Source organism: Limanda limanda, chromosome 7 (assembly GCF_963576545.1).
Source record: "Limanda limanda chromosome 7, fLimLim1.1, whole genome shotgun sequence".
In the NCBI taxonomy this organism is placed as follows: domain Eukaryota; kingdom Metazoa; phylum Chordata; class Actinopteri; order Pleuronectiformes; family Pleuronectidae; genus Limanda; species Limanda limanda.
The window spans coordinates 3,039,494-3,066,875 of NC_083642.1; the positions used below are offsets into that span (position 1 = coordinate 3,039,494).

The 27,382-nt window shown below is 45.1% G+C and overlaps 2 protein-coding genes across 8 annotated transcripts; one reads left to right on the plus strand and one right to left on the minus strand.

Annotated features, from left to right (window-relative positions):
* Nucleotides 1-789: 789 nt before the first annotated feature.
* On the minus strand, nucleotides 790-11,026 carry gdap1l1 (ganglioside induced differentiation associated protein 1-like 1). Of its 4 annotated transcripts, none has more exons than XM_061074705.1 (6): nucleotides 10,847-11,026; nucleotides 5,478-5,670; nucleotides 2,730-2,903; nucleotides 1,910-2,004; nucleotides 1,234-1,348; nucleotides 790-1,133 (listed from the first exon to the last, which is right to left on the minus strand). In XM_061074705.1, exons 1-6 carry the CDS (start codon nucleotides 11,024-11,026, stop codon nucleotides 790-792), a joined length of 1,101 nt encoding a protein of 366 aa, XP_060930688.1. The 4 variants fall into 4 exon arrangements, with proteins under 4 accessions (XP_060930688.1, XP_060930687.1, XP_060930689.1 ...); XM_061074704.1 differs by having other exon boundaries at nucleotides 5,478-5,697; XM_061074706.1 differs by lacking the exon at nucleotides 2,730-2,903.
* A 3,173-nt stretch (nucleotides 11,027-14,199) lies between these two features.
* jph2 (junctophilin 2) lies at nucleotides 14,200-27,256 on the plus strand. 4 transcript variants are annotated; one of them, XM_061075387.1, is made up of 7 exons: nucleotides 14,200-14,578; nucleotides 17,789-18,605; nucleotides 24,315-24,433; nucleotides 25,660-26,350; nucleotides 26,606-26,798; nucleotides 26,831-26,833; nucleotides 27,176-27,256. In XM_061075387.1, exons 1-7 carry the CDS (start codon nucleotides 14,200-14,202, stop codon nucleotides 27,254-27,256), a joined length of 2,283 nt encoding a protein of 760 aa, XP_060931370.1. The 4 variants fall into 4 exon arrangements, with proteins under 4 accessions (XP_060931370.1, XP_060931367.1, XP_060931369.1 ...); XM_061075384.1 differs by lacking the exon at nucleotides 26,831-26,833 and having other exon boundaries at nucleotides 25,660-26,465; nucleotides 26,694-26,798; XM_061075386.1 differs by lacking the exon at nucleotides 26,831-26,833 and having other exon boundaries at nucleotides 25,660-26,376; nucleotides 26,620-26,798.
* Nucleotides 27,257-27,382: the final 126 nt, after the last annotated feature.

Consider the following 27,382-nt stretch of genomic DNA (forward strand, 5'->3'; position numbering starts at 1 on the left):
AAAGTAGTTGGAATGTAAACGGTTTCTCAGTTCCAGTGCTGCCTCCTTCCTGGGTCGTGGTCTACACGCGTCCCACGAAGGAGCTCGTCTGCGATGAGACGGTTTGATCGAATTTCTGAGACCTGCATCTACTGGTCACCCCGCCCTTATGGCTGTTGCCTAGCAACAGAGCCGAAGTTGGACACTATGACAAAGTTTTGATTCTCTGTGGGGTTTTCAACACGTACACCGTTGTCTCTTCGCACCAATTAATCACCAAAGCAAATTAGCAAATCTCCCCACATGTCAAACGACTCCGGATCAGTTATCCTCCGTCCTCTCCTCGGGTCGTCGGGCAGATTCTGTCGGAACAGCTCTTCTCGTCACGTACGTTTTCCTGTGGTTGTACTGGTCGAGCCTCAGGCAGTTGGAGGCGTGGCCAGCAGGTATGAGTCGTGACTATAGTGGTGGCATGCGAAGGTCACTTTCCCCCGGTCGGTGTGACTGTGTTTAACATTTCCTCTGGGATTCTACGGTAAGTTAAGTGAAAGTGGATCTGCCTCCAACCAAAGTCCAACCAGGACTCGCAGGAGAAGAGCTGCGAGTTTCCACAAATTAAACTTGATTACCAGAAAATGTGCTGTCGAGAATTTCTTATCATGGAATGTTTTAATATTTCTTTGTTCGCCCAGGTAAGTAATAGTGTTCTCTATATAGATTCATTATGTTTTCCTGCAGTCATAAAACGTTACAGAAAAGTTGAAACATCACACAAATACACAGACATTTAACACAACAAGAGGGCATTCACTACATGTATTTCTTTTTTAAAAACCAGTAGGCAAAGTAGCCCATCCCTCCCAGCGAGCCCATGAGAAAAGAGGCGCCGAAGAAGGAAGGCGGCTTCTTTTTTACCATCCGAAAGGCGTTGGGTAGGACCGCGGACAGGAGGGTCGTGTGGATGTCGCCCAGGACCTTCCGGAAAGCGTAGCGTTTCTGCACACGCATAAAAAAGGACTGCAGGTTGGGCCGGCTGCCGTCCTCCCAGAATTTCTTAGAAAGTCCCAAGAACTTGAGCCTGTGCAACAAGGCTCCGAGGCAGATATCAGCTAGCGTAAAATCAGGTCCACAAAGCCACAACTCACATTTCTGACCTGCGGAGGAGGACGAGAGAGAGAGAGAGACAGAGAGCACAGTTGGAAATGTGACCAATGTGTTTTGGTGCCATAAAAGATAATAATGGTGAAGATGTACCTTGATACTCTAGTTTCCTTTTCTCCAGCTCAGCCTCCACTTGATCCAGAACCATGGCTAACTCCCCCAGGATTTTCTTCAGGTAGTTCACGTTGTCGTGGTCCAAGATCTTCGCCTGTTGATCATCACAAGAAATGACGTTTAACAGTGAAATCAGAAGTTAGAGTATGTTGTTGGTTTGTTAGTCACACACAAAACCTACTGGAGGAATCACCATGAAACTCAGTGGAAGGAAGTGTTCTCGTTCAGGGAAGAACCCGTTAGGTGCTTTGGTGCAGATCCCTAAAGGACTTACTATGGTTTCTACGTTATTTGTTGAATTCAAATGTGTTTGTGCCCCTTTTAAAAACGCTTAAAATAGGAAACGAAATCCATTTCACATTAATTTTATCACTAAATCCTTTTGTTCACTATTTTTTGTCCATTTAAAATATTGGTCAAGTTCCCCTTGTGGAGCCGTTTATTAAAGTTCTGTTCTGCTTCCTGTTCATTCAGAGTTTATGAATATTAAAAGTATCACATGTCCAAATCGCACAAAGTTCAACACAGCACTTCCTGAACCATAAACAAGTGTGAAGCCGAAAAGATGAACGGTTCTGGAGACGTGAGAGTCCCAGACTGAGATCTGTGGAATTATTAGATGGTTGAAATCCTATAAGTTCACACAATAACTCACCATGAGCTTTTTCTGCTTGGACAGGTACGGTTCTGTGAGCTGAGGCTCCTCATGGTCCAGCTTCATCAGCTCCGTCGCAGCGTTGGTCAAGTGTCCTGAAGTCACACACACACACACACACACAGACACACATGGATACAGATAGATATACAGATAGATACACATAGATCAGAGATGGAACACAGGCTGATCAGGGTTTTACTGGGTCGGCCTGAGATCTGCTGAGGGGAGGTACAGTACAAACCTGGCGTCACTACACTGTGCTGCCTCAAGGGTTTTCATGAGTGAGCAGCAGCGTCAAATTACACAGCAAGCTCATGTCATCTTGCACATAAAAATATGGATTTGTGAGTCTGTGATGTGGGAAAAGTTGTGAGGAAGATGAGCGGCTCTGCAGACATGACGCTTATTTGTTGTTTCTGCTTCGAGAGACGAGCTGGTCTCTGAATTTGAGGCTGATTCAGCCCAAGTGCCTGTAGCTGTTCAGAATAATGGATTCGAAGCAACAACATCTATTTCTATCAAGGTTTAAAATAGAAAATTAAATTAGCACAAGCTACATGAGCCACTACTTCTCATGTTGTCTATATATTTTGTGTTAAGGATAAAAAGCATTAAATCTTGCTGGATCAATGCACGATAGAAGTGGTGTGAGTGCGTGTGTGTGTGTGAGTGTGTGATAGAGAAACAACATAACTATATTTATTCAGGTATTGTACTTTACAACATCTGTTTCAGCTGCAGGTGTCCCTAATAAACTGGGTAACCTCCCCTCTGCTCAGGCGCTGTGAACAGTCGTCGGTGAGCCGGCTTCACTTACTACGTATTTCTTCGGTGGCGTACTTTGGGATCATGGAGTCGATGGTGAGCTCTGGATGGAGGATGCAGCCGTGTGTGTAGGCGTCCATGGGCAGGCCGTCCAGCAGCTGGCGGTACTGCTGCACGCGCTCGTGCACGGGCGACTCAGCGTCAGGGATCAGCGGCGCCACCGCTTCTGTGGGCGACACGAGGAGAGAAGACATGTTAACGTGGCTCGGAGAACCGAAGAGAGGACGAAGAAAAGTGAAGAAAACTCTGGTTTCATAGTTCCATTAACATCTCAGAGCACCTGAGGTTTCCAAGCAACCATCATCCACTCGGCTGCTGCACAAACCCAAAATAACACAACTCTGCCCGGCGTGGTAACCTGGTAACAGACGACAGCGCTCGCTCTCTGTAACATTTAAACAAGCCTGACATTTAAAACACACAGAAGAGAGTTAAAACTAAACCTTCAGGAGACAAACACGCTTCTCTGAATTTATTCTGACGTAAAGTCCACGAGAACAGAAACGCTGCTGCACAACCTCACAGAACTTCATGTTCACGGGTTCAGTAGTTTTTGTGTAATCCTGCAAACTAACAGACAAACACAAATGAGAATATAATCTCAACGAAGGGATGAGAGCTCATCAGAGATTTTAATGATCAGCCATAATAATTTAACCTTCCAAAGTAGAATCACCACAAGCAACGAGATTGTGAAGCCACAACTTTGACAACATGACATCAGATAAGTTTTCAAATAAATCTGTTTTATTCTCAACCTCGAGGAGAAAAACTACACTTCCCACAATTCTCAGGTGTCGTGGCTCCGCCTCAGATTGGTGGAGCTCGTTGTTTCCATGGAAATGTTCATCATGTTGACTAAGATCAGATGGTTTAGTGTCACGAGGTTATAATGCTATTATCCTTAATTAATACTATAAAGAAAGACTCAAACGTTTTACAACACAATATTAACAACAATTAAATGTTTCGAGGTCTTGATTCATCTCGTCGCTGCTCGGCCTGGTTCCAGGAGTAAATTCAGATTTTCTGAAACATCAGTTGAGAAAATAAATGAGAAGTTTACCTCCAGTTGCAGAGCTGCTCTACTTTCCACTAAAACACAAGACACAGACCTGCAATCCAAATCTAATTTGAATGTTTCATTTCTTTGAGACGGTATTCTGCTCATGCACGAGTTGAGAAACTGTCTCATTTCATCAGGAGAATTTTAAAAAGATTCATCTTCAATAAGCGATCGATGGCTCCGGAAAGCTGAGTCATCGTCCAGCGGCCGCCCTGCTGACCTGTGCATGCCAAGCAGGCCGTGGTCCGGTAGCTCGGCCGCTGCAGCACCGCGCTGGAAGTGTCACATCAGCAGATAAAGGTCGAACCCATCGGCAGATCAACCTGGGCCAGTGTCGGGCTGCACCTTCAGTTCAAGGTGTGAGAGAAACCCAGACGGTTTGATCTCTGGCTTCCTCTCAGGATCTGAATCGGCTCCACCCGGCTCTGTGCTGCTGTGAGAGTCTTTTCTGAGGCGTCTGCAGTTTCCAGGCTGCAGCTCACAATGTCAGATTCAGCAGGGACGTCCATGCAGGAGGGAGAAGCTCGTCTGTGAGACTCGTCCCTCTGATCAACTCCAGGCTGAAAGCACCAGGAACTGAAACGTGTTTTTAACCTTCAGACGTACAAACAAACTAAACTCTATCACAGTGCACTCTGGGAAATACTGAGTGGTTTTATTTTCCAGGACAATTCCCTGCGCTCGGCTCAGTATCACTGAGCTGAAATGTGTCCGAATGAGAAGAGGACGTCCGACACCAGGGACGATCTCGGCCTTCCAGGCGTTTATTACCCAGCGAGCGGTGAACCACATCTTCTCCGACTCGTTCAGGCTTCGCTGCTTCGAACGACTGAACACTAACTAACCTGAGAGGAGGGAAATCTCCGATATCGTGCAGCTTCTCTCGGGCCGTTACTGATGTGAGGCTCCCAGGACGTTATGCAACACTACAGTTCCTCGTGTGGTGTAACTGAAGCACACAACACCCACAGGGAAACACACAGGACTCCATGAAACACACAGGACTCCATGAAACACACAGGTCTCCATGAAACACACAGGACTCCATGAGAGACTCACAATGATCACTTCCTCTATGTTCTACTTCTTAGTAGCAAACACGTGTTCGCTCGGTGAACTCTCTCTCTCCCTCACTCTCTCTGTCTCGTTTTGCCACAAATTTCACCCAAGGGATCATTTCCAATTTAGTCTAATCTGATCAGTGGAATATGTGGTGGTGAGGTCGGTGCAGAGACTCTGACACCCGCAGCACGAGAGCAACACGCTGACTTGAAGCTTCCAGTTGTCTTCGCTGCCCACGTCTTCACACGCTGACTCTAAACAATCACGACCGCACCAGGACCTGAATCCCTCAAGGACCCGAGTCCAGAAAGAAAGTCCTGGTTTGACTCTCAGTTCATCGACAATAAATAAACTCACTGTTTGCTTTCTTTTCCATTCTGGCAATAATATTTTTTACCATTTTACCCCTTAAGGAGACATGAACCCTTAATACAATGCCCAACCTGCCTATCTACACAACTATAAAAGAACAATAAGATTTCCACTAGGACGCCCTAACCCACTGTGTCGCTTTAATCTTTCTTTGCTTTGAGTCTCTGTGTTTAAATCATCACGTTCTCAAGTGAGGAGACAAACAGACGCAGCGTCTCAAACCCCATCCTGAAACCGTACCTCCCACAAAGGTCTTCTCCAGGTAATCTATGATCTGGTTGTAGTCGCTGATGATGGTGTCTCCGTGGAGGAAGACGGGCACCTCCTCTCCCAGGTTCAGCCTCATGAACCACGGCTCCTTGTGCTCCTGCAGCGGCATGGACACGTCCCGCTCCTCACACACCAGGCCCTTCTCCCCGATGACCAGACGAACCTGCAACCGGAAGAAGCACACGTTTAGCTCCTCTGTTCCTCGGGAGGACAGATGCTCTCATCAGCCTGTTGCAGCAGTGACGGGATCTGATGAGCGGGAGAGATGAGATGTTTACAAGCAGGAAATCAAACTGAGAAGAAAGTAAAACTGACAAAACCACAGAAAGGTTTGTTTACACTCCAAAAAATGTGTGTTTGAAATCATTTGCAAAGGCGAAGGGTCACAGCAGGATGATCCCTTTGCATTCCTGTGCAATATGTTTTGTGGGGCAGATTTTTTTACACTTGTATAACAAGCAATAAACATGTGTCAGGGACTAAGTAACAAACTCCAGTCGAGCTTAGTTCGTTTTTCTCTCGGGCTCAGAAGGATTCGGACTGAAAAATTAAACTCAAACAATAATCTACTACACATGGCGGAGAAGAAATTGTGAAGAAAAGTATTGGAAAGGTAACAGAAAAGTGTTTTATCACCCACAAGAAATTTTGGCACATAAAACCTTCGGAGGGAGATTTTGTTGTTGTAAAAACATGGCACAGGAAGTGAATTATAAAAAGATGAGGCTCATGATACTCAATAAAACGTGTTTGAGTTGCACAGAGTATAAATTAAGTTACACGCTGAGCTGACTTGTTTGTGTGGTCACAAACTAATGAGTTTGTTTTTTAACAGCGTGTTAAAGTTTGAGCTAAAACGAGGATACTCAGGATCCGTTAGCTGGATAAACGATAAGCCGAGGGCCGTGGAGAGCTATTAATGGGAATAAGATTAATGAAAGGAGATGACACTGGGGGGGGGTGCAGCTCCTCATTTGGCTGCTTAGGCCGAGCAGCGAAATGAGAGTTTAGCTGAAAATGCCCCGACGTGGTGTAATGAATGATTTAGTAGCTCAGTGATTCCAGCAGGACGATGGACGTCACAGAAGAAAATAAATCAGCATTAAAGTTGTTCCACTGTAAATAAGTTCTGTGTGAAAGTATCTCAGCAACAACACAGTCCCTGTTTGTTATGTAATGATATTAGTCACTGCTCAGTGGTGATGCAGAGGGAGTTCAGCTGCCTCACAGAAACACTCCGACTGTCCAGTGACTTCACCCAGATCGGCACGTTACTATGAGACTGAAATATCAAACCACATATTATCTGTACAGCCCATAATCACAATGTGTCTCATAGATCTTAACAAGGTGCAACAACCTCTGTTCCTTACCCTCAAGAGTATAACTACCTAAAATACTACTAACAGGGGAAAGACACTAGAATATACAAGTACTGTCAGTGGTGTTCTCATCAAGAACAAACTGGACTGGTCCACCAACACAGAAACAGTCCTGAGGAGTCGTCTTCGTCTGCTGAGGAGACAGACGTCCTCAGAGCCAGCAGGACGCCATGAAGGACTTTCTACGACAGCGTGGACACGGAGAGGGACGTCTCCTTCGTTCCCACTGCCGTCAGACACCATCGGGAATGAAATATTTAAATACTGACCTGGTTTTCCTCGTGTCACTCTACTTATATGACTTACTATCATTTTGCACATGAGTGTCCTCGGCACACCAGGATATCTCCAGTTGTTTACTCGCTCGTGCAATCGTCCTCTTTACTTTATAACATTTCTATACAAACCACTTCTACGGTGGAAGGATATATGATGCATTTGTTGTTTATTTCTATTCTCTTGCCTTCTTCTAGTTCTATCCTCTGGTCTGCCTCATGGCGACCTGCCTGCTGCTGTAGTGTTCGTGTGGATCGATGAAGTCGTATCTTATCTTATCTCGGACACGGATACGTGAGAGACCGACGACGAGGCAACAACAACTGATTCTCTAGTTCAGGGTTCTGCGTTTGATTTGGACGTTGATATCGCTTTAAATAAATAAATCTTAGTCGTCCACTAATGAAATAGATTCACTGTCGACCGATGAATTAGAGTTTTACACAATAATCAAAGTCCACTTACTAGTGTTTTTCCCCAATGTGCTAAAACAAAATGTGCCACAACAGAAAAGACCATAAAGAACAATCACAGGACAGATCCCTAGTTTGTGAACCACTGGTTTATATGACTCTAGTTTTACTGTATATAAAACACAGAGGTTACAACAATCTCCAATGCTGCTTATATGCAGTGTTGTTTTGGTACATTTACTAAAGTGCCTCTTCCTCCGCTGCTTGTCGGCTCAGCTTGAACATTGAAAACAACATGAAGATGATTCCTCTCACTTTGCGGCATCACGACAGATCTTCTCTCTCACAGGCGGCTCACTGAAGGTGTAGATCTCCGCAGGCCTCCACGCTGCCAGTGCTGCATCGCTCTGGAGCCTCTACATGTGCCATCTGTCCCTCTGCTGTGAGCTAAATGAATATGTAGTATAGTATGTCCCACTTCAGGCCATGAGAGCTCCAGCAGCATTATGTAAACACGGAGGAGAGGGAGGAGGTGCTGTGCAGCAGAAGTTCGATACCATCGCTTCCCTGTTTCCTCCTGAACTTGCTGAGGCAAACAAAGACGTGTAAATAATCCCCCGACCATCTGATGACCAACGTGTCTCCACCGAGACGCAGCGGTGACGTGATGAACCTCGTTCGTCTGCATCGCTCAGTGTCTCGCTGCCAGGAGCACTGACATTACAAGCGTCTCTGTTCAGAGGAGGAACAGGTGTTTTCTGCAAGTCACGAAACAACTGACTAAATATAACACGGATCTTTCAAGGTGCTGCAGACAGATTTTGACCAATCACATCCCGAGCGTTTGTGAAATATATCAAGTCCCAAAATATGCAGCAGGGTTCTGGTGCAGTGGACCAACTAGTGCTCGGCCTCTTAATCTCCTGAAATCCACCCCCGCCCGAAACGCCGTTTAAAGCACGCTTCAGCTTGCATGACAACAAATGTCACACACACTATTGTACAAATACACACAAAGCAAATCATGCTAGGATCCGTGTGTATTGTTGCCCAATGGTCTGTTCACAGGATCGTGGCGGTGGTGACGTCTGAATCTTCTGCTGAGTGACGGCGGCTCCGACTGTGAGTCGCTAATCAAGACTCATGACTGACGTAGCAGCGTGAGACGTAGCTTGAACTGGAGGTTGTTGGTCGACAGACGAGGATAAGGAGCTTTAAAAAAACTCCTTCACTTCAGATTCACCGTTAGCCTCAGCGTGAACACAAGTTCGGCCTGAAAAACTTGACAACGCTAAGGTGCAGAACTGAGGTTATGTCCCTAACGTCCGCTAACACCTGCTAACATCCGCTGGTAGTTCATAACTTAAATTGTGTTGATATTCAACATCTAGTCCTATATTCAAAAATACGTAAACACATGCCGGGTAATGGGCACAACCCTGTGTCCCATGATGCACTGGGCCACTGGCTCTTTGAGTTTGAGCAGCAAACAGAGTGAAGCTGATTAGAGTTTCAGTTAAATGTTATTCCCTCAAGTTAGAGACGTTATGTTTTCATCTGCGTTTATCTGAATGTTTACAGGATTATGCAAAAACTACAACAAGGATGAGCGTGAAAGAATGTGGAAGAATGTGGGTCAGAGAAGAACTTATTAAAGTTTAATGCAGATCCAGTAATCTCTTTAACTTGTTCCTTGATCTCTTAGAGAATATTTCCTGGATCTTGATGAAAGAAATCTGATATTTATGAATGTGTGTAATTTGGTGCAGATTGAAATTCAAATGTGGTTCTGTTGAGTCTGTGAGATGTGAGCTCTCTACTCGGTTTGATTAACTGATTCATTCACTGGTCTTTAAAATGTGAGATAAAGAGACCAATCGTCTTTTTTTAAGAGAGTTGCTTCTTCCTCTTCCTTTTGGACAGATAATGAAATTCAAATTTATTTTACTGAATATTTATGTTATTTTTTTTGTCGTGGACTCAGTTATTTGACTCACAGAAATCAAAACATAAGAGTTTAACCAGTGTTTGCACATAAGTCACACGTGGAGGTGAGAGAGGAAAACAGGAAGTGACACTTTTCAAAATAAACGGTCAATCTCAAAGTATCAGAGACAGAGATCTCCTGACTTCTAAAGCCCTCGGGTCCAGTTTACTGCTTCGTGCTAATCTGAGTCGTTCAAGTGTTCACAGCTTCAGGAAAGTAAAGAGAAAAATTCATAATACTTTTACTTTCCACGGCCGTGAACCTCAGATCATAAAGACCCCACGTCTGAGAACTGAGCCGCGGATGAAACAGATATAATGTGAATTTACAGTGAAACAAAACAGGAAACTTGTATTTTAAAATCTAAATTAAACGATTTAACAAAAGACTGAAGACGAAGCTCTACATGTAACACCTGATAAACACGTCTCTGTTTGTGCTTTTCGTAGTTTACCCAGTAATTCCGTGTAAAAGACTTAAATTAACAGTAAAAGAAGCAGGGTTAAGGTCTGTGGAACGAAGGACCTCACACCAAGGGACCCTACTCTCTTTCTATTGGATTTGGGGGGGGTCTCCTGGTGTGAGGGGCCCCAGTTGAGCCCTTTTCTCAAAACACATCATGCAGAGTCTTTGTAACTCACACAGCCACAGGAGACGTAGCTTTCACTGCCACTAACTAGCAAAGCAGTGACCTGAGGTTTGTCCTCTTCAAACACAAGGTCTCTGTGATGAAGCTGCTTCAGGATGAAGAGTTTTAAACGCTCAGTGTTGTGCTGCATGTTATTTTACAGGAGATGCACATATAGGTTCGTGTCTAACCAGGTGGCTCTGCTGCAGATGGGGGGAAGGTGGCCTTTGGTTTGTTTTGCACATCATCTTGAATGAATTATTTAGGATGTCATGTGTCAGAGCAGCCAGGCTGAGAGCAGCTCGGGCAGCAGGGACAGGACACCGAGGACAACAGCGTCCCCGGGTCCCGGAGACAGAGGCGGATTATTAATGCGCTGCTGAACCGGACAGAAATCCAGGTTTTGTGTCGAGGAAACGAGCCTCGATGCTGCTGCAGCTGCAGGATCACATTCAGACTCCGGTGCAGGAGGAAACATGCACACACATGCACACACATGCACACACATGCACACACATGCACACACATGCACACATTCACACATGCACACATTCACGAAAACAACAGGGTTCGGACATGACGGTGGAAACAAGCACGGAGCTGCACATGCAAAGAGACGCCTCCTCCATTTTCATCCTCCTGTGTTTTATTACCTTCTGGGAGGCGAACGACTGCGTCCAGTGGTAGAGAACCAGCCTGTCTTTACTGAAGGGGGGGGGCTCTGCCGTCGGCTCCTCGCTCTCCTCCCCGTCCGTGATCTTCCCGTCCTCGTCCATGGCAGAGATGGGCCACCAGCTACAGTTGGTGGGGGTAACATGGTTGGAAGACGCCATGACAGAGCGTTTTGTGCGTGTGGAGGAGGAGAGGAGCGAGGCAGGGAGAGAGAGAGAGAGGGAGGGAGGTGGGAGGGGAGAGAGAAAGAGAAGGGGAGAGAGAGAGTAGAGGGAGAGGAGAGAGAGAAGAGGAGGGGGAGCGAGAGTGAGAGAGAGTGAGGGATGAGGGAGAAGGGAGGGGGGAGAGAGAGAGTAGAGGAGGGAGAGAGAGAGAGAGAAAGAGAGGAGGGAGAGAGGGTGGGGGGGCTTTCAGCAGCTCTCGCTCAGCATCCTCTCCTCACGCGGACAGCTCCGGTGCTGAAACCAGATTGGGGTTTGTTTTTTTTTTTAAAAGGAGAAAATACAAAATAAAATTCGTTTATTAATTCGAGCAGCTGCTGAACCAATCACGTGACGACACGTCACCGACTTGAGCTTTGACAGAAGGTCATCGAGCTGCAGCACAGGTCACTGTAAACTACAATAAACTACAGTGAACTACAATAAACCACAATAAACTACAATAAACTACAATAAACTACAATAAACCACAATAAACTACAATGAACTACAATAAACCACAATAAACTACAATGAACTACAATGAACTACAATAAACAAAAATAAACTACAATGAACTACAATAAACTACAATGAACTACAATAACCTAGAACAATCAAATAAAGCTAAGCACAGACTAAGGGATATCTACTGTACGATAAAATAAAACAAAAAAGGTGAAAGTTAAATCAAAGAAAATAAAATACAAACAAATAAAACAGGATATAAATAAAATATTTGTTTGTGTAATTTCAGTGTGGACAGTAGACAGGTGCGGATCCAAGGGGGGGGGGGCAAGGGGGGGACTGGCCCAAGCTTCGCTGTGATTGGCCCCTGTTCAGTTCAGAAAGCTTCTTCAGCCGAGCAGCAGCAAACCTGACTTCACTAATTTAATCATCTTTATTATGAGTTCAACCTCTAAACCTCTAAACCTCTTAAATGGTTTCATTTAAATAACAGAGGCTCAATTTAAAAAAAGGTCAAGTAATAAAAAGCAAAGAAGATTAACCTGATGTCACCTGAGCTCATTTAGCATCAACTCCATGCGGAGGTTTCAAAATGACTGTTGTTATGACAACGGTTTCTCGTGCTTCATCCACACCTGCAGTCATCTCACAACCTCTGACCCTTCAGAGGCCTTGACCCTTGACCCTTATGATGGGAACCACTAAACTACCAGATAAAAATAACTGAAGGAACAGCAGCAGCTAAATGTTCTTCACAAGTGAGATTTATTTATATAGAAGCTGGAAAACAACATTTTGGAAAACATGGGTAAGAAATAACAGATGTACGCATAAAAAGATAAAATAAAAACTGCAATAAGATCATTAGAGAGACAGAATCCGGCTGATATATGAGTTAAATTAAAAAGGAAGGTTTCTAAATTAGATTTAAAATAGTCAATTGTAGCACAAGACGTAAAACAGGTCATTAATATAACATTAAATAATATATATTTATCCTCTTATGAACAAAAACAGCCTGAATACCTACTTAAATATTGTCAAACCTATTACAACATTAATAGTAATACGTTTTTTATTTATATAGAGTTTCTCAAAACAAAGCTACAAAGTGTTTCACAAATAAAATTCACAAGTAAAAACACATGAAAAATAAATAACAAAGCACAATCATAAAAGAATAAAGTAAAAAATTAAACCCCTAAAAGTAAAGCATGATCCTCCATTAAATCAATAAAAACTAGAATCACTAGTAATAACTAGAATAGGTCAAATCAGGAAATACATTATAGTAAAAGTACATGTTAAGCTTTGATTCAAAGGAAGAAACTGATCCTCTCATACTCCACAGCCTCAGAGTTCCTCAAGCTCTGTCCCTCTGGTCTTTGATCGAGAATCTGGAACTGTTAAAAGCTTTGTAAGTAATTAAAATAACCTAAAATCTTAACTGGAAGCCAGTAGGAAAAAAAGGGTTTTAATAATAGTTTTACATTTATTGTCATAATTATGATTATTGTTTTCTAGCCTGGCCGATTCTAAAGGAAGTGGGAGGTGAAATAGCTTTGATGCAGTTCCTAGGATTGTCCAGCAGAGGGACTAACGAGCTGCCACATTAACATATTTCATCTCAACTTCTTGTAAAGTTCAAGAGTTTGGTTGCAATTTATTTTAATCGACAGCGAGTGGATCTTCTAGCAGAAAGGTAGATATAAATTGATTGATTGATTGATTGATTGATTGATTGATTGATTGATTGATTGATTGATTGATTGATTGATTGATTGGTTGTAGCAAGTCCTTTAATCAGAAGCTATTGAGAACCTGTGCCATCCAGTATGAGATATTAATATAAAGAGCTGAATAAACTGTTATAATAAAACAATTAAACTGTAAAAACATCAACCACAGACACAGAAGCTGTAGTTTTACTTCTATCTTTTTGGAGGATTGTAAAAACATCCTCCTGTTCCATAAGTTCTGTGGAGAACCTTGCAGCCGAGCCACAGAGGAACATGAGAGGAACATTATTTAACTTCTGGTTTCTCTTTCCACTCAAACACTGTTGAGAACGAGTGTAGTTCTGTGTGTGCAGAGCAAAGAGAGCAGAGTCTCCAGTCCCCAAGTGGCAAGACTCCTCTGGCAGGGTTCCTTACAGCAGCAGAGTCCAGGATTGGGTTGTATTTTTGGAAGTGTATGTGTGTGTGTGTGTGTGTGTGTGTGTTTGGTGAGGGGGGGTGTGTGGGGGGGAGGGTTAGCCTTGTTAGGTCTGCTGAAATATTTCCAACAGCAGCGACTGTCAGGAGATAGCTGCTGGCAGCAGGGACAGGACAGGGGGAGAGAGAGGGGCTGTGTCTCTGTGGCCATGTAAGATCTGCGGCTCCTCATCCAGACTCACACAGGAACAACAAGTAATTAGCTCCAGATGATTCATTTATTCTAGAAACTAAGTGTGTGTGTGATTGTTCATGAAGAATCCAACGCTGGAGGAATCTGGATCAACATAGAGTGCCTGTCCTTCATGGACACAAGCCCAGTCCAGAGGAAGACACCGGGACCGACCGAGCCCTGAGGACACCTCCGGGCCGGGTGTGGATGTCAGGTGGAGGTGACGTGCCGGAGCTCCAGCCTTCATCCAGCTAACACAGCTTCTCCTTCTGACCTGAGGCATGAGCGGGGGTCGCTTCGAGTTCGACGACGGTGGAGCTTACTGCGGCGGCTGGGAGGGGGGGAAGGCCCACGGCCACGGCATCTGCACCGGACCCAAGGGCCAGGGCGAGTTCTCCGGCTCCTGGAACTACGGCTTCGAGGTGGTGGGGGTCTACACCTGGCCCAGCGGGAACACCTACGAGGGCTACTGGTCGCAGGGGAAGCGTCATGGGCTGGGAGTGGAATCCAAGGGACACTGGATTTACAAAGGGGAATGGACTCATGGCTTCAAGGGGAGATATGGCGTCCGGCTCAGTGTGGGCAGCGGAGCCAAGTATGAGGGGACGTGGAATAACGGACTTCAGGATGGATACGGGACAGAAACCTATGCTGACGGAGGTAAGAGCCACAGGAGGAGAAGCAGCGAGTTGATCTTTGACCCTAAAGTCAAACTTTGTAGAAACCCAGCAAGTCAAAGTCATGCATTTGACATTTCACTTAAATATAAACTTGAAGTATGCAAAGTGAGTATTTATGGATTCATCTGGAAGTTTAATCTATAAATAGCCAACTTTATTTATATGTTTAACCTGTAACGCACCTTGTTGGTGTGTTTTAAAAGGAGCCACATAAATACAGACGTGTTCATTTATTATTATTTATTATCATTATGTTTCATTCTCACTGCTTTGGTGGAACCAGGAGTTTTCTAAATCAGGGGCCACGGTTTACACAGAAGAGCTAATAACATGTTCCCTGCATGAAACCTGATTCAGTCAGAAGACACATTCCTTGTTAGCTCGTTAGCTTTGAGCAAAACCTCACATCTTTAAATATACTTTGAAAATTGTTCCACGTTCAAGCACATTGTGTTCTTTAAAAAATTATTATTATTACTTATTTATTGTTCGTATAAGTGAATCGTTTATTTTCTTCTGAGAGGACAGGGGGACTTCAGGGGCCAATCAGATTTCAGCTGGTGCTTTAACCACTGCTGGTTATATATTGAATTATAAATCTGAATTTATAAAATTACCTTGGTGGAGAAACAACTACTTTTCTCCTGCTGTAATGTAATAAAGTAAAAGACCCAGGAGTTTTCTAAATCACGGTTTACACAGAAGAGCTAAATACATGTTCCCTGCATGAAACCTGATTCAGTCAGAAGACACATTCCTCGTTAGCTCGTTAGCTTTGAGCAGAACCTCACATCTTTAAATATACTTTGAAAATTGTTCCAAGTTCAAGCATATTGTGCTTAAAGCTTATTTATTATTCATATAAGTGAATCGTTTATTTTCTTCTGAGAGGACCGGGGGACTTCAGGGGCCAATCAGATTTCACCTGGGTCAGTGCCCCCCCCCCTGGTGCTTTCACCACTGCTGGTTATATTTTGAATTATAAATCTGAATTTATAAAATTAACTTGGTGGAGAAACAACTACTTTTCTCCTGTTGTAATGTAATAAAGTAAAAGTCCCATGTAAAATTCATGCACCTTGAAATTGCACTTGAGTCCAGAACTGAAATACTTTACATTTCACGTCTTTATTACTTAACTTTACACATTAAGCTAATCTGTGTCGTCCATTATGGTTCAGAGAACTAAGTTCATTGCAGACGACATGAAAACAAACGAGCGAAGATGATCCTCAGGGTTCATAACGTCGGTGTAACCAGAAGGAAATATCACTCTGCTGCTGTCAGTCACGAGCTGCTCTGGAAACCCAAACCAGCAGGAACATTTCCATTTGGTGAAAGTGTTCCATCAGTAACAGAGGTGGAACAACTCAGATCGTTTATTTACATATGAAATATACTATGGGGGTTTTCTTGCAAAAGTTTGAAAAGGAAATAATAAAGTGAACTAAAGCAGAATGCCACTTCTTTGTGTTATGTTATAATATATCTTATTCGATCATATGATAATATAATAATTCCAATAAGTGACACTACATGACAGGGTTGTGTTCAAATCTGTAGCTATACTTAAATATTTTAACACAACCCTGTCATATTAATGTAAGTAAAGCTGCCGTTAACTACTTTATTTCTCATTTTAATCTGTAAAAATCTATAAACTCGATTTAATTTATAACCCAAATCTGCAAAGTAACTTTAGTTTTTAAATAAATGCATTAAAATTTAGATAATATCATATTGATGTATGGACTATATTACTCAATATTAACATTGTCCTGGAATTAACTGAAATTACTCGATTCTTTTCCACCACTAACCATCGTAAGTTTTTTATTCCTTCTTATCTCAAGTTCCTTGTTTCCGTCCTTTGATCTCTCTGGAAGTTTCCGGTGTTTCCTGAACTTTCCCAAGTTCCTGAAAGTTAACGTGTTGGTTGAATGAACAACGTCGGACATGTATAACATCGATGGTTCGGGTTAGCGGTCGTTTCCCTCGTTGCCAGCTGACTCATCAGCCTGAAGCCCACTGGGCTGGACTCTGCGGTGGTGGTGGTGGTGCGGGGGGGTGATAGCACCAGATGTCAGGATGTAATAATAGCCCAGAAGCCCTCCTGCCCTCCTGGCCTCACAGGCTGAGGCCTCGCGTTCACTTTAATCCACACGCATGTCAATTTTAGCATGAGCCCAAAACCCAGACATGACATGTCAGCGAGCGCTTGACTGACGGAGACTTTTCACACCACAGATTCCCGCACGACACTTCGGCACGAATAAACGTTTGAGCAGTTTTATATAGAGGGAAGTATTTTCTCTCCATAGTGTCAACAAGTTAACACGGGGACACGAGACAGGCTCAGGCAACCACCATGCTAATTAACGCTGGACGCAAAAGTTGAGATTCTAGGTTAGAAAGTATTGGACTCATTTTGACGAGATGATGACGCTGAAAGTATCAGTTCTCATGTGTGGAGCGTAGAAACTGAACGCTGCTTCTCCATGTTTGGTTTTGACTCTGGGGTCAGAAGACCGACCTGTTCCCGACGACCTGAGGGGTCGGGAACATAACGTGGCAGCAGATCAGAAATAGATTTGGGCCCTAAACCATTCTGAGCTTTAGAAACCAAGAGTATGAGTGTAAAGATCTCAGAACCGGAGAGATGTGATCCACTTTCTTGATCAATTCTTTAGAGAGACCTGTGAACACACCATGCACGGACAAGATTAAACAAATCCTGCTGAGAAATACGTCCTTTAAACCTCGATATGTTCTTAAGGTGGTAATAAGATGACTTAAGACGGTTTGAGTCTATGGCTACACAAGATGTCTGGTTGTGGTTTTTAACTGAACAGATTCAACTTCTCTGCCTCCTAAAACAATTAGTCTGTTGAACCAAAAAAAAGCCTGATTTATATAATCTTTGATTTGGTAAATGCTTGTAATGGATTACAGTTTCCTGGTCATGTACATTTTTGTGTCATTCTTCAAAACTGTGGTAGCATATTTAGTTGTTTTCCATTATCTGTGGAAGTGAGAGCATGCTGAACAGAAGAGGCCCCAGTATAGAGCCTTGAGGAATCCCATATGAGTGAATAATCCCTGTGCTTTCAGTTGGATTCAAACCAGTTCAGTGCCAAAGTTCTATTTGAATTCTAAATAATAAAAGCTCTCTGTTCTCTGACGTTTGCAGGAACTTTCCAGGGTCAGTTCACCGGTGGGATGCGGCACGGTTATGGCGTTCGTCAGAGCGTTCCCTACGGCATGGCGGCGGTCGTCCGCTCCCCCCTTCGTACGTCTCTGACCTCCCTGCGCAGCGAGCACAGCAACGGCACCGTCCTGCAACAAGACATCCCGCTCATCACCACCACCAACGCCTCCGGGGAGGAGACGCAGGTCGCCAGCCCCACCCACCTGGGACCGTCCCGCGGCGGCTTCGCCCTCACGCTCCAGGTGGACCCCGAGGCCATGAAACCCAAGAAGAAGGGTCTGTTCCGCAGGGGGTCTCTGCTCGGGAAGCTGAGGAAGTCCGACTCCAGCACCTCGCTCTCCAGCCAGAAGAGCAAGCTCAGCTTCCTGAGGACAGAATCCGCTCTGAGCTCCAACGCCAGCGACACCAACTCCACCATCAGCATCGGGGACGACAGCCTGGCCGGGGCCGAGGACTTCCCCCCCGTGGAGGCCGACATCGACGCCACCACCACGGAGGTCTACATGGGCGAGTGGAAGAACGACAAGCGCTCGGGATACGGAATAAGCGAGAGGTCGAGCGGGCTGAAGTACGAGGGCGAGTGGATGAACAACCAGAGACACGGCTACGGGAGCACCACCTTCGCAGAGGGAGGGAAGGAGGAGGGCAAGTACATGAACAACATGCTGGTGAAAGCCATGAAGAAGAGGGTGATCCAGCTGAAGGGAACCAAGATCAAGCAGAAGGTGGAGCGAGCGGTGGAGGGAGCTCAGAGGGCGGCGGCCATCGGCAAGCAGAAGGCCGAGATCGCTGCTTCCAGGTGAGAAGAGTCCCAGGAAACAAATGAGAAATATCATGTTAACCAGCTTCTCAAATTGTGCTTCTTTTTCCAAACACAATCAGAGATGGAATCTATAGGGATGTTGTTTTTTTAAACCAGACAAAGCAGTTGATTAAAGGGCAATTATAAAAGATAAAGCTCTTAAAATCAAATCAAACTTTCTTTAAGCTTTTCAAAAAGACAAAAATTTGGAGATGAGATTTCAAAGTGTTTCTAAGTTCCGTGAACAGAGAAAGTAAACGAGACAAAAAATAAAACCAGACCCTTCATTTATTCTGAGCCGCCCACTGACCTATACGTATATTCTTATATATTGTTATTATAGATAAGAAATAATGAGCACACAGGCTAAAGTGACCAAAGGAATTTCCTATCAGACGCTGGACACCCAGAGCCCATCATCAGGAGTCTCTATATTGGATATAATATATATATATATAATTATCCTCTATTCCTGAACTGGGAGCACATGAGACACTGTAAGACAAAACCTCACTAGCGATAAGAACAACCCCCGAAGACAAATCAATCCAGACACAAAAATACAAATGACACAAAAGAAAAATACACACGTGAACTTGAGTTTGTCTGTGACCGTACATGGACGCAGTGTTTTTGTCCACAGTCGCTTCAGCACCTGAAATAAGCTCTGTGTTTACAGACGTGTTCTGACGGAGCGCAGACCCCGGTCCCAGCAGATCCAAATCTAAATATTGTGCTGGGAGGATAAGCAGTAATGGGCCAGTGTGCATCGTGTCAGTGCTTCACGCTCACAGCTCATCTTCAGGCGCCTGCACCAGCAGAATGGAAGCAAACACTTGGTGTGTTGATGAAATTATGAACCAGAATATCACAGAAAATGCAGAGGTTACCTCAGAAAAACTTCTGAATTCCCTTTTTTATGATCGTTCAGCGCGGCCTGACCTCTGAACTAAACTACCAAACTATAAGTAAAGTAGGTAACACAACGGCCTGGAGTCGCTTTCTGCAGAGAGAGAACTATAACTTGTGATTCTTCAAGTGGGAGTTTGAACGACGGTCTTCTACTTGTAGTATTTTTACATTCTCGTGAGTCGTTTTCAGAGGTGAACTCCGGAGCATGTGCACAGAACTGGGTCTGGACCTTCTCCACAGTTTGTGTTCTACACGTAGGCAACCAGTTATCTGCAGGAGAGGGGGGGGGGTGCAGCAGACAGAACCAGGACGTGACGTTTTCATTCTGCTGCGGAGATCACTTGTTTTTTGTTTACAGCACATTGACACGTGTGGCTCCACTTGTGATCCTGAGATATTTGTTTTCATTTCGTTTTTCGCTTATTTGCGTTTGTCGCGTGTTGGAAACGTGGTTATCTTGCTCGTGATGAATCCTGCGGAGGATTCTCACGTCAGACATTCAGCTGAATGGAACTCAGGAGAAACTCTGGAGATTATCCGGAGTTCAGTGCATGTCTGGAAGCAGCTATATTTGTACATTCCCTGAAGTACTGGATCTGAATACTTCTCACGTTTTTCCATGATGAAATCTACTCCGCAGTGTAACGTGAATATTAAACTAAAGTCCCGTGTTATATAAGCAGTGGAGACATGACACATCTGTTCCTGGCAGCGACTCCTTCGCTCTATGATCCTCTGGCGAAGGCGCGGACGGTTAAAAATACCACCTGTGCACGGCCTGGGAAGCCGGACCCGGCCTCTGGTCCCGGTGCAGAGAGACACACGTCTGCACCGGGACGCTCGGTGGACATTGTTGTGTTGCGTCGGGCCGGCAGCCGCTGGTCTGGAGGAGGACCTGTGAGGCAGGCCGGGGTGTAAATGACGCACACACAGGGGCCCTGCGGTCACAGAGGAGCCCTGACTAAATATGGACACGCACACTCCTGCTGTATCACAATCACAGGGGAATGCAACAGCTGATTATCCCCCCCGCCTCCCTCTTTCCTGCCTGGTCACAGACACACACACACAGACTGTGTGCTTACACTAACTCACACTGGCTCTTCTATTGTTTCCCTCACATTTGTCCAGTTGAGGCGAATCCAAAACTCGCCCCACAGTCGCACAACTCTGCCTCAACAACACAACTCTGCAGTGTAGACTGCCTGTAGACAGTTTGTGTCGGCGACTGGAAACTGCAGCTCCTCTTCTTGACAGTTGGAGATCACAGGTCTGAGACCACCTTGTGTCAGCAGTGGTGTCAAATGGTTCCGCGGATATAAATATGACACAGCTCATAAGCAAGTGCCTGGGTATAAAGGGTTAGTGTATATATGTACCACACCTAGCTTTAGTTGTGCAGCTTGGATTACACACTGTTCTGCTGATTCCAGTGTTTTGTGTCGCCCGTAACATTTGTCAACACGGTTCAGGTCTGACCTCAGCGTGCGACTATGCCGCCTGTTTTTATAAGTTACTTGTTTAATGAGTAATAAAGTCACTGAGGAGAAAATAGCCGGTGGGTAATTAGATGAGATCTCTGACGCTAGTCCTTGTGTGACCTCCTGACAATGTTGCACTTAGCAGCTAAAAGGGTTTTCCCCGAGCAACAGAACCACTTCACACGTGGGATCGCTGAAGTCAAGTTGTTCATTTGGGGATTCAGGACAGGTGTTAAAGCTGTGGCCGTGGTACCTACAGCACGTATGCAGTAGGGGGCGCTGCTGTTGTTGACAAGCAGGCGACATGTCGTAGTTGTCATGCGTGATTTCAAAGCCGTGTTACCGGAGAGTGTCCGCACGATTTTTGCATTTTTGTTCACATAAAAAATGTTTTCCTCCTGAGATACTTTTAGTTTTTCATGGGCTCATTTGGACATTAGTCGATGTATTTTCTTGGGGACTGGTTGGTGAAAGTCCTGAGAAATTCCAGAGCGTCGCACTCGGACCTTTGTGTTCTAACAAACAGTCCCTCAGGATAATGTCAGGAGATTATCTGGAGTTCAGTGCATGTCTGACAGCAGCTCAACACTGCAGTGTGGCTGCTGACCTGCAGCAGGAGCTGGAAAGAAACGACCAGATTCAGATGCTCGACTAAAATCACTGGTGTGTAACTACTTTTTAGCTGATTTAGCATCTCAGATACAACATGTACAACATCAATACCAGCGCTGTGCATGCCTGGAGCTCGTCATGCTGTCTGCAGCAGAGTGAGCGATGAGAAGCTCCAACAAAGAAGGCAGACGACAATCAGAGAACTCTCTAAACGTCCAATCACAGACCTGCTGACATCCTCTCTCTCTCACGCACATTGACATTGGTGGGAAAGACTCCGCCTCCCAGAGATTAATCGACAAGTTGACAACTTTTTGGGAATAGCTGACAACTCCTGACATGTAGTAATCGTGAAGTGATTTATTCGTCTTTTATTAGGGACCAATTCACTCTGTCACTCTCCCTCTGTCCTTCACACACACACACACACACACACACACACACACACACACACACACACACACACTGCACGTTGGAACAGGACCTTCCACACAGATCCAGTGGCACATGCCAGAATGACAGAATATCTCTTGCCATCAGCGGCTCCAGGACAACTGCAGCGTGACGAGGAACAGATGGTGACAAACCAGCAGAACAGAAGGACATGCGAGAAGAAAGGATTTTATTGCTACATAAAGATTTATGCTACAGATTATTCTGTGATCTCAGACAAGCTGTGGGTGGTGCAGACGGGACCGAGTCTCTTTCTGCAGCTCGTGTGCAACAGGCATCTCCAGCAGGCGACCCTAAAAGCACAAGGGGTATTTAGGTCACAGTGTCAAATGTCATGTTTGGTTGCAGAGACCCTCTGGAGGACGGACACCGGCTGCAGCAGTTATACAATGTAAAGGGACGGAAAATGTATTGGTTGAATTTTTTACCGTGACAGTTATTCTTCCTTGTTATACTTCCCACAATAATAATTATAATAATATTTGTTGCCTTTCAAAACAGTTACAGAGCTACAAGGTGCTTCACAAATAAAGTATACATGCAAAGTTAGCACATCATAGAAAAGCCCGATCAATAAGGTGATAAAACAAAACAAATAAAACAATCAAATAAAAACATTTTAAAGCATTTAAAGAAATTAAAAACAATGAAAACGTCAGACGAGTTTTTGACCTGCTGATCTGATTGTTCCACAGTGTCGGAGCTAAAACCATAAAAGCATGATTTCTTTTAAACCTGGATCATGAACATCGGATTCTCTGATTTCAGAGTGACAGGTTCAAAGTGCTGAAAGACAAAGCGGAGACGGCTCCTGTGTTGATTCGGAGGTGACTAATCAAGTCTTAAAATTAATTCTGCAGTGGATGGGGGAGCCTGTGTAGCTCCCACTTCCTCTGGTAAAACATCACAGAGAACAAAGGGACTGCAGAAATCTTAAAGTGACGATAACCAGGGTCTTATGAACTTGTCATAAAATAATAAATATAAGAACAAACATCAGTGTGATAAGAACGACCTGAACTGACAGAAACCATCTTTGAAAAACATGTATTCAATGATTTTTTTGTGGGAACAAGTGATATTCCTCATTTCTCCTCCTTGGGACAGTCAACCAAGGTCACAACTTCATTTTAAAACTCTACTTTTGGTACAAAAATTGCTTTCGTTGTAATAGTTAAAGTCAAGGTGAGAATCTAAGGAGTGATCAATATCAATGGGGATGCTCTCTCCCATGAGGATAAATGTGTAATAACTTGAACACTGTATCTTGGAAGTTTCCTCAAAGAGCTTGTTGCTAAGCAGCAGCTGCGTGTTTCAGTTTTAACGTGTGAGGTTGTGAGGATGTTCGTGGAAGAGGGGGGGGCAGACTGTGTGAGGACAGGTGGAGCTCATCGATCACACAGGAAACTCCAGGAGTCTCTAATTGTTCCAGTGGGAAGAAACTTCCCCGCTGAGTTTTTCAAGTGGACTGGGAGACTATTTCCAGCTCAGGGTAAAGTTACAGTATGACAAGTATCCTCAGAGTAATCACAATCAGTAATTCTCCCAGTTAATGTGGGAGAAATTACAGCAGCCGCCCAGCTGCCAGCTTCTCAATCAACGGGTCGACCACTTTGGTCCAGACTGAAATATCCCAACGACTATGGGATGGATCTCCAGGTTGTCGAAACTCATGGTCCCCAGAGGATGATCCCTGCTGACGTGGTTGATCCCTCTAGTTTCCCTCTAATGCTTCACTTTGTTCTTTAGATCAAATGTTCAGAACTCAGAAATTCATTTTGATTTCACAAACTCATTTACATCTGGAAAACAAGAACCTCACGGACACATTGCAGGAATTTCCTCAAATTTGGTTTCAACGTGAGACTCGAGGACGACCTGATTTGATTTTGAAGGTCAATGGTCAAGGTCGCTGTGACCTCACAAAGCTGTGACATCACAAAGCCCTTCAGGAACGTGTTATATGAAGAAAGCCTCAGAGAATCCTTTCGAAATTGGTTAAAAAGTGGTCAGAGGTCAAATTGGGTCAAGGTCACTGTGACCTCATATGAGTCTGGAAAGAATGATGTGGACTGAAGCTGCACAGGTTTGTTTAATATGATCCAGTGGCAGGTGAGTTAACCACCTGCGTACATGAAACTATGTACAGAGCAAGATACTTACACAAATGCTATTTTCATGCAGGAATCCGTTGCCGCTGATTCTTGCAATGAATTGTGAATTGCGTTGCTTCTGTCGCCCCCTGCAGGACGACCCACGCCAAGGCCAAGTCGGACGGAGCGGAACAGTCGTCTCAGGCGTCCAACAGCGAGTCCAGCATCGCCCGGGTGGTCGCCAAGGAGCTCTCCCCCTCCTTCTACCAACCAGGTCAGTGGAAACCTCAATTATACGTGAGGGGTTCCGCAAAATGGATGGAATGCGAAAAAATATTAACGCTACCTCCATGAAAACAGATAATACAGCTCTTCCTGTTCTATACATTTTCTTATAATAGTATGTTCATAATTACATTTAACAAATTCCTGTCTGATGTGACATGAATCCAGGGAGAAATCCTCACCTTCATCTTATATTTGTGGATATAAATAGTTTGGTGTTTGCTGCTTTGCCATTTGCACTCTGGCGTTATTGAAACTTAAGTTTTTACCATCCTCGTGGACAGTTGCACCTCACAGGATCAGTTTCAGTTGTGCGTGTTCCTGCCAGTAGCACACAAAGCAGTTCTCCCTCACACATTAGTTTCTTTAATCTTTGCCCCTTTGTGTACATGCTGCACCCCCCCGAGGGCCATAGATTTTATATTTCTGTCCCTGTACATCCCTCCAGGTTGTGCCTGTAGAACCTTCGGCCGAGGCTAACGACAAGATTAGTCGCATTTGAATGTCTAAAAAAGGAACGTCTTATTGGGCAGAAGGGATCATATCAGTTTCATTGCGACTCTGGTGACACACAAGAGCAGGAGCAGCCATTTTGGAGCCTCTTGCATTTCCCTCCTGCTTTCTCCCCCCCCCCCCCAGCGGAGCGTAGAGGCATCAGACACATCCAGGGAAGTGGCTTCCTGCAGGAACTGTGACTTATACTACAAATGGATGATGTTCTGCTGTGTACTGCTCTGTGAGAGATCTCTTACCAAGGAGAAAGCAAACACAGGCACACATCAAGTGTCAGTATCTGCACCATCTGGTTTAGTGTCACTGGTGCAGCCTCACAATTCAGAAAATAAACCGTGATATATATATAGATACAGCTGCGTCTGTGTAGGGAAGGCTTGATGCATTTTAATATCTGCTGCGTTCTCTCTCTGCCATGAACACTCACACTGTTGTATGTACTGAAATGTCCAATAAATGTCGTCAAGTAAAAAGTTCACAATTTCAACTTGAGGATTTAAAATACAAAGTAATACAAAATGGAGAGTAAAATACATATCTACTGGAGTATAGCCTCTGAGTAAATGTACTTCTCATTAACTCAGGTAAAGTGTTTGTTTTTGTTCTCATCTTGTTTCTTAGACTAGAACTAGAGGTGAAAGTGATTTTTTTAAATAATGGTTGAGAATAAACTAACGTGGTGACATCACCGGTCTCACGCAGGTCCTGAGTATCTGAAGAAGAGGATGTTCCAGGAGGTGGTGGAGGGCAGCGAGAACACAGACATTGTCATGCATGAGCCGCTGTTGTCTGAGGAGGAGCCCCCGCCGACCCCGCCCGAGAGCCCCCTCATGAATGAACTGGACAGCCTCAGGCCTGGCTCTTCTCATGGCCGCACGCCCTCCCCCAGCCCGGGCATCATCAGCAAGGAAGACCCTAAACTCCTCCGTCCAGGAAGCTGGAACGAAGACAGAAACAGTAAAGGTGGTGGCAGCAAAGGAAGCAGTAAAGCCAACAGCCGGTCCAGTAGTCGCCCCACCACCCCTTCAAACCCTGCTCCAGCTGCCCCTGAAGGAGGGGGGGGGCCCAGCAGCCGCGGACCCTCTCGGACCCCCAGCCGTCAGAGCAGCAAGAACGAGCAGGGCTCCGACCTGGAGATCAAGCCCCTGCAGAAGTTTGAGTCAGAGTCGAAAGCTCCGGACGCGTCTCCCGTGGCCCCAGTAAGGAACAGCCACATCTCCCACCATGATGATGATGAAGAAGAAGCTCCGCGCCCCCCCTCTGCCAGGGCGCCCAAAGCTGTCCCCCCCGAGCCCAAACCTGCAGAGATCCAACCTGAGAGAGCCCCATCCGTCCCGGAGCCAGCGCCCTCCGTCTCTGAGGACAAGGTGGAGTCCAGGGAGGTGAACAGGCCGTCCAGCAAAGCAGAGACAAAGCCGGTACCGATACGCCAACCCAGCCCAGCTCCGGTACCGATACGCCAACCCAGCCCAGCTCCGGTACCGATACGCCAACCCAGCCCAGCTCCGGTACCGATACGCCAACCCAGCCCAGCTCCGGTACCGATACGCCAACCCAGCCCAGCTCCGGTACCAAATCGGCAACCCAGCCCAGCTCCGGTACCAAATCGGCAACCCAACCCAGCTCCGGTATCGATACGCCAACCCAGCCCAGCTCCGGTACCGAAAAGGCAACCCAGCCCAGCTCCTTCCCCTAAACCCGCCCCCACTCCTGAACCTAAAGCACTACCAAAACAGGTGGAAGCCGCCGTTGCTAAACCGGCTCCGAAGGTGGATCCCAAAGTGGAAAATCGACTGAAGCCCATTGTGTCCAGCCAGTGTGACGAGTCTCTGGAGCTGGAGGTAAATACACATCCAGTGTTAGATTATTTCAGGAAGTTGTCATGATATTTGGTTCTGATGTTCTCGGTCCCCAGAGGATGAACCCTAATGACTTTTATGATCTTTTACTTAGAGCACCACCAGCGGGTCAAAATAAATATTAATATTGTTTGTTGATATTGGCATTTAGCTCAAAGTTCAGGCTCAGTTCAGGGGCCGCATCCTTCAGAGCCCACGTGTAAATTGAGGCCCCTTTGTTGCCCCCAATTTAGAAAGAAAACTAGATCCGCCCCTGGTTCTTTCATTATGATCTGATCCACAATCTGATTCTTAGCTTTCTGATTTGTTGCAGTAATGACAACAACAACCATTCTCTGAAGTTCTCTTTGTTCTTCCAGGGCCCGAACACCATCCTGATCTGCATGGTGATCCTGCTCAACATCGGCCTGGCCATTCTCTTCGTACACATTTTGTCATGAGATGTTTTCCTCCACCTCAGGTGATCCACAGTTCGCCATTTTGAAGAAGTGACGCGGTGAAATCGCACTTGAGTCCTTTAAACACAAACTGAAGACTGACCTTTCTAATCTGGCTTTCAAGTGAAT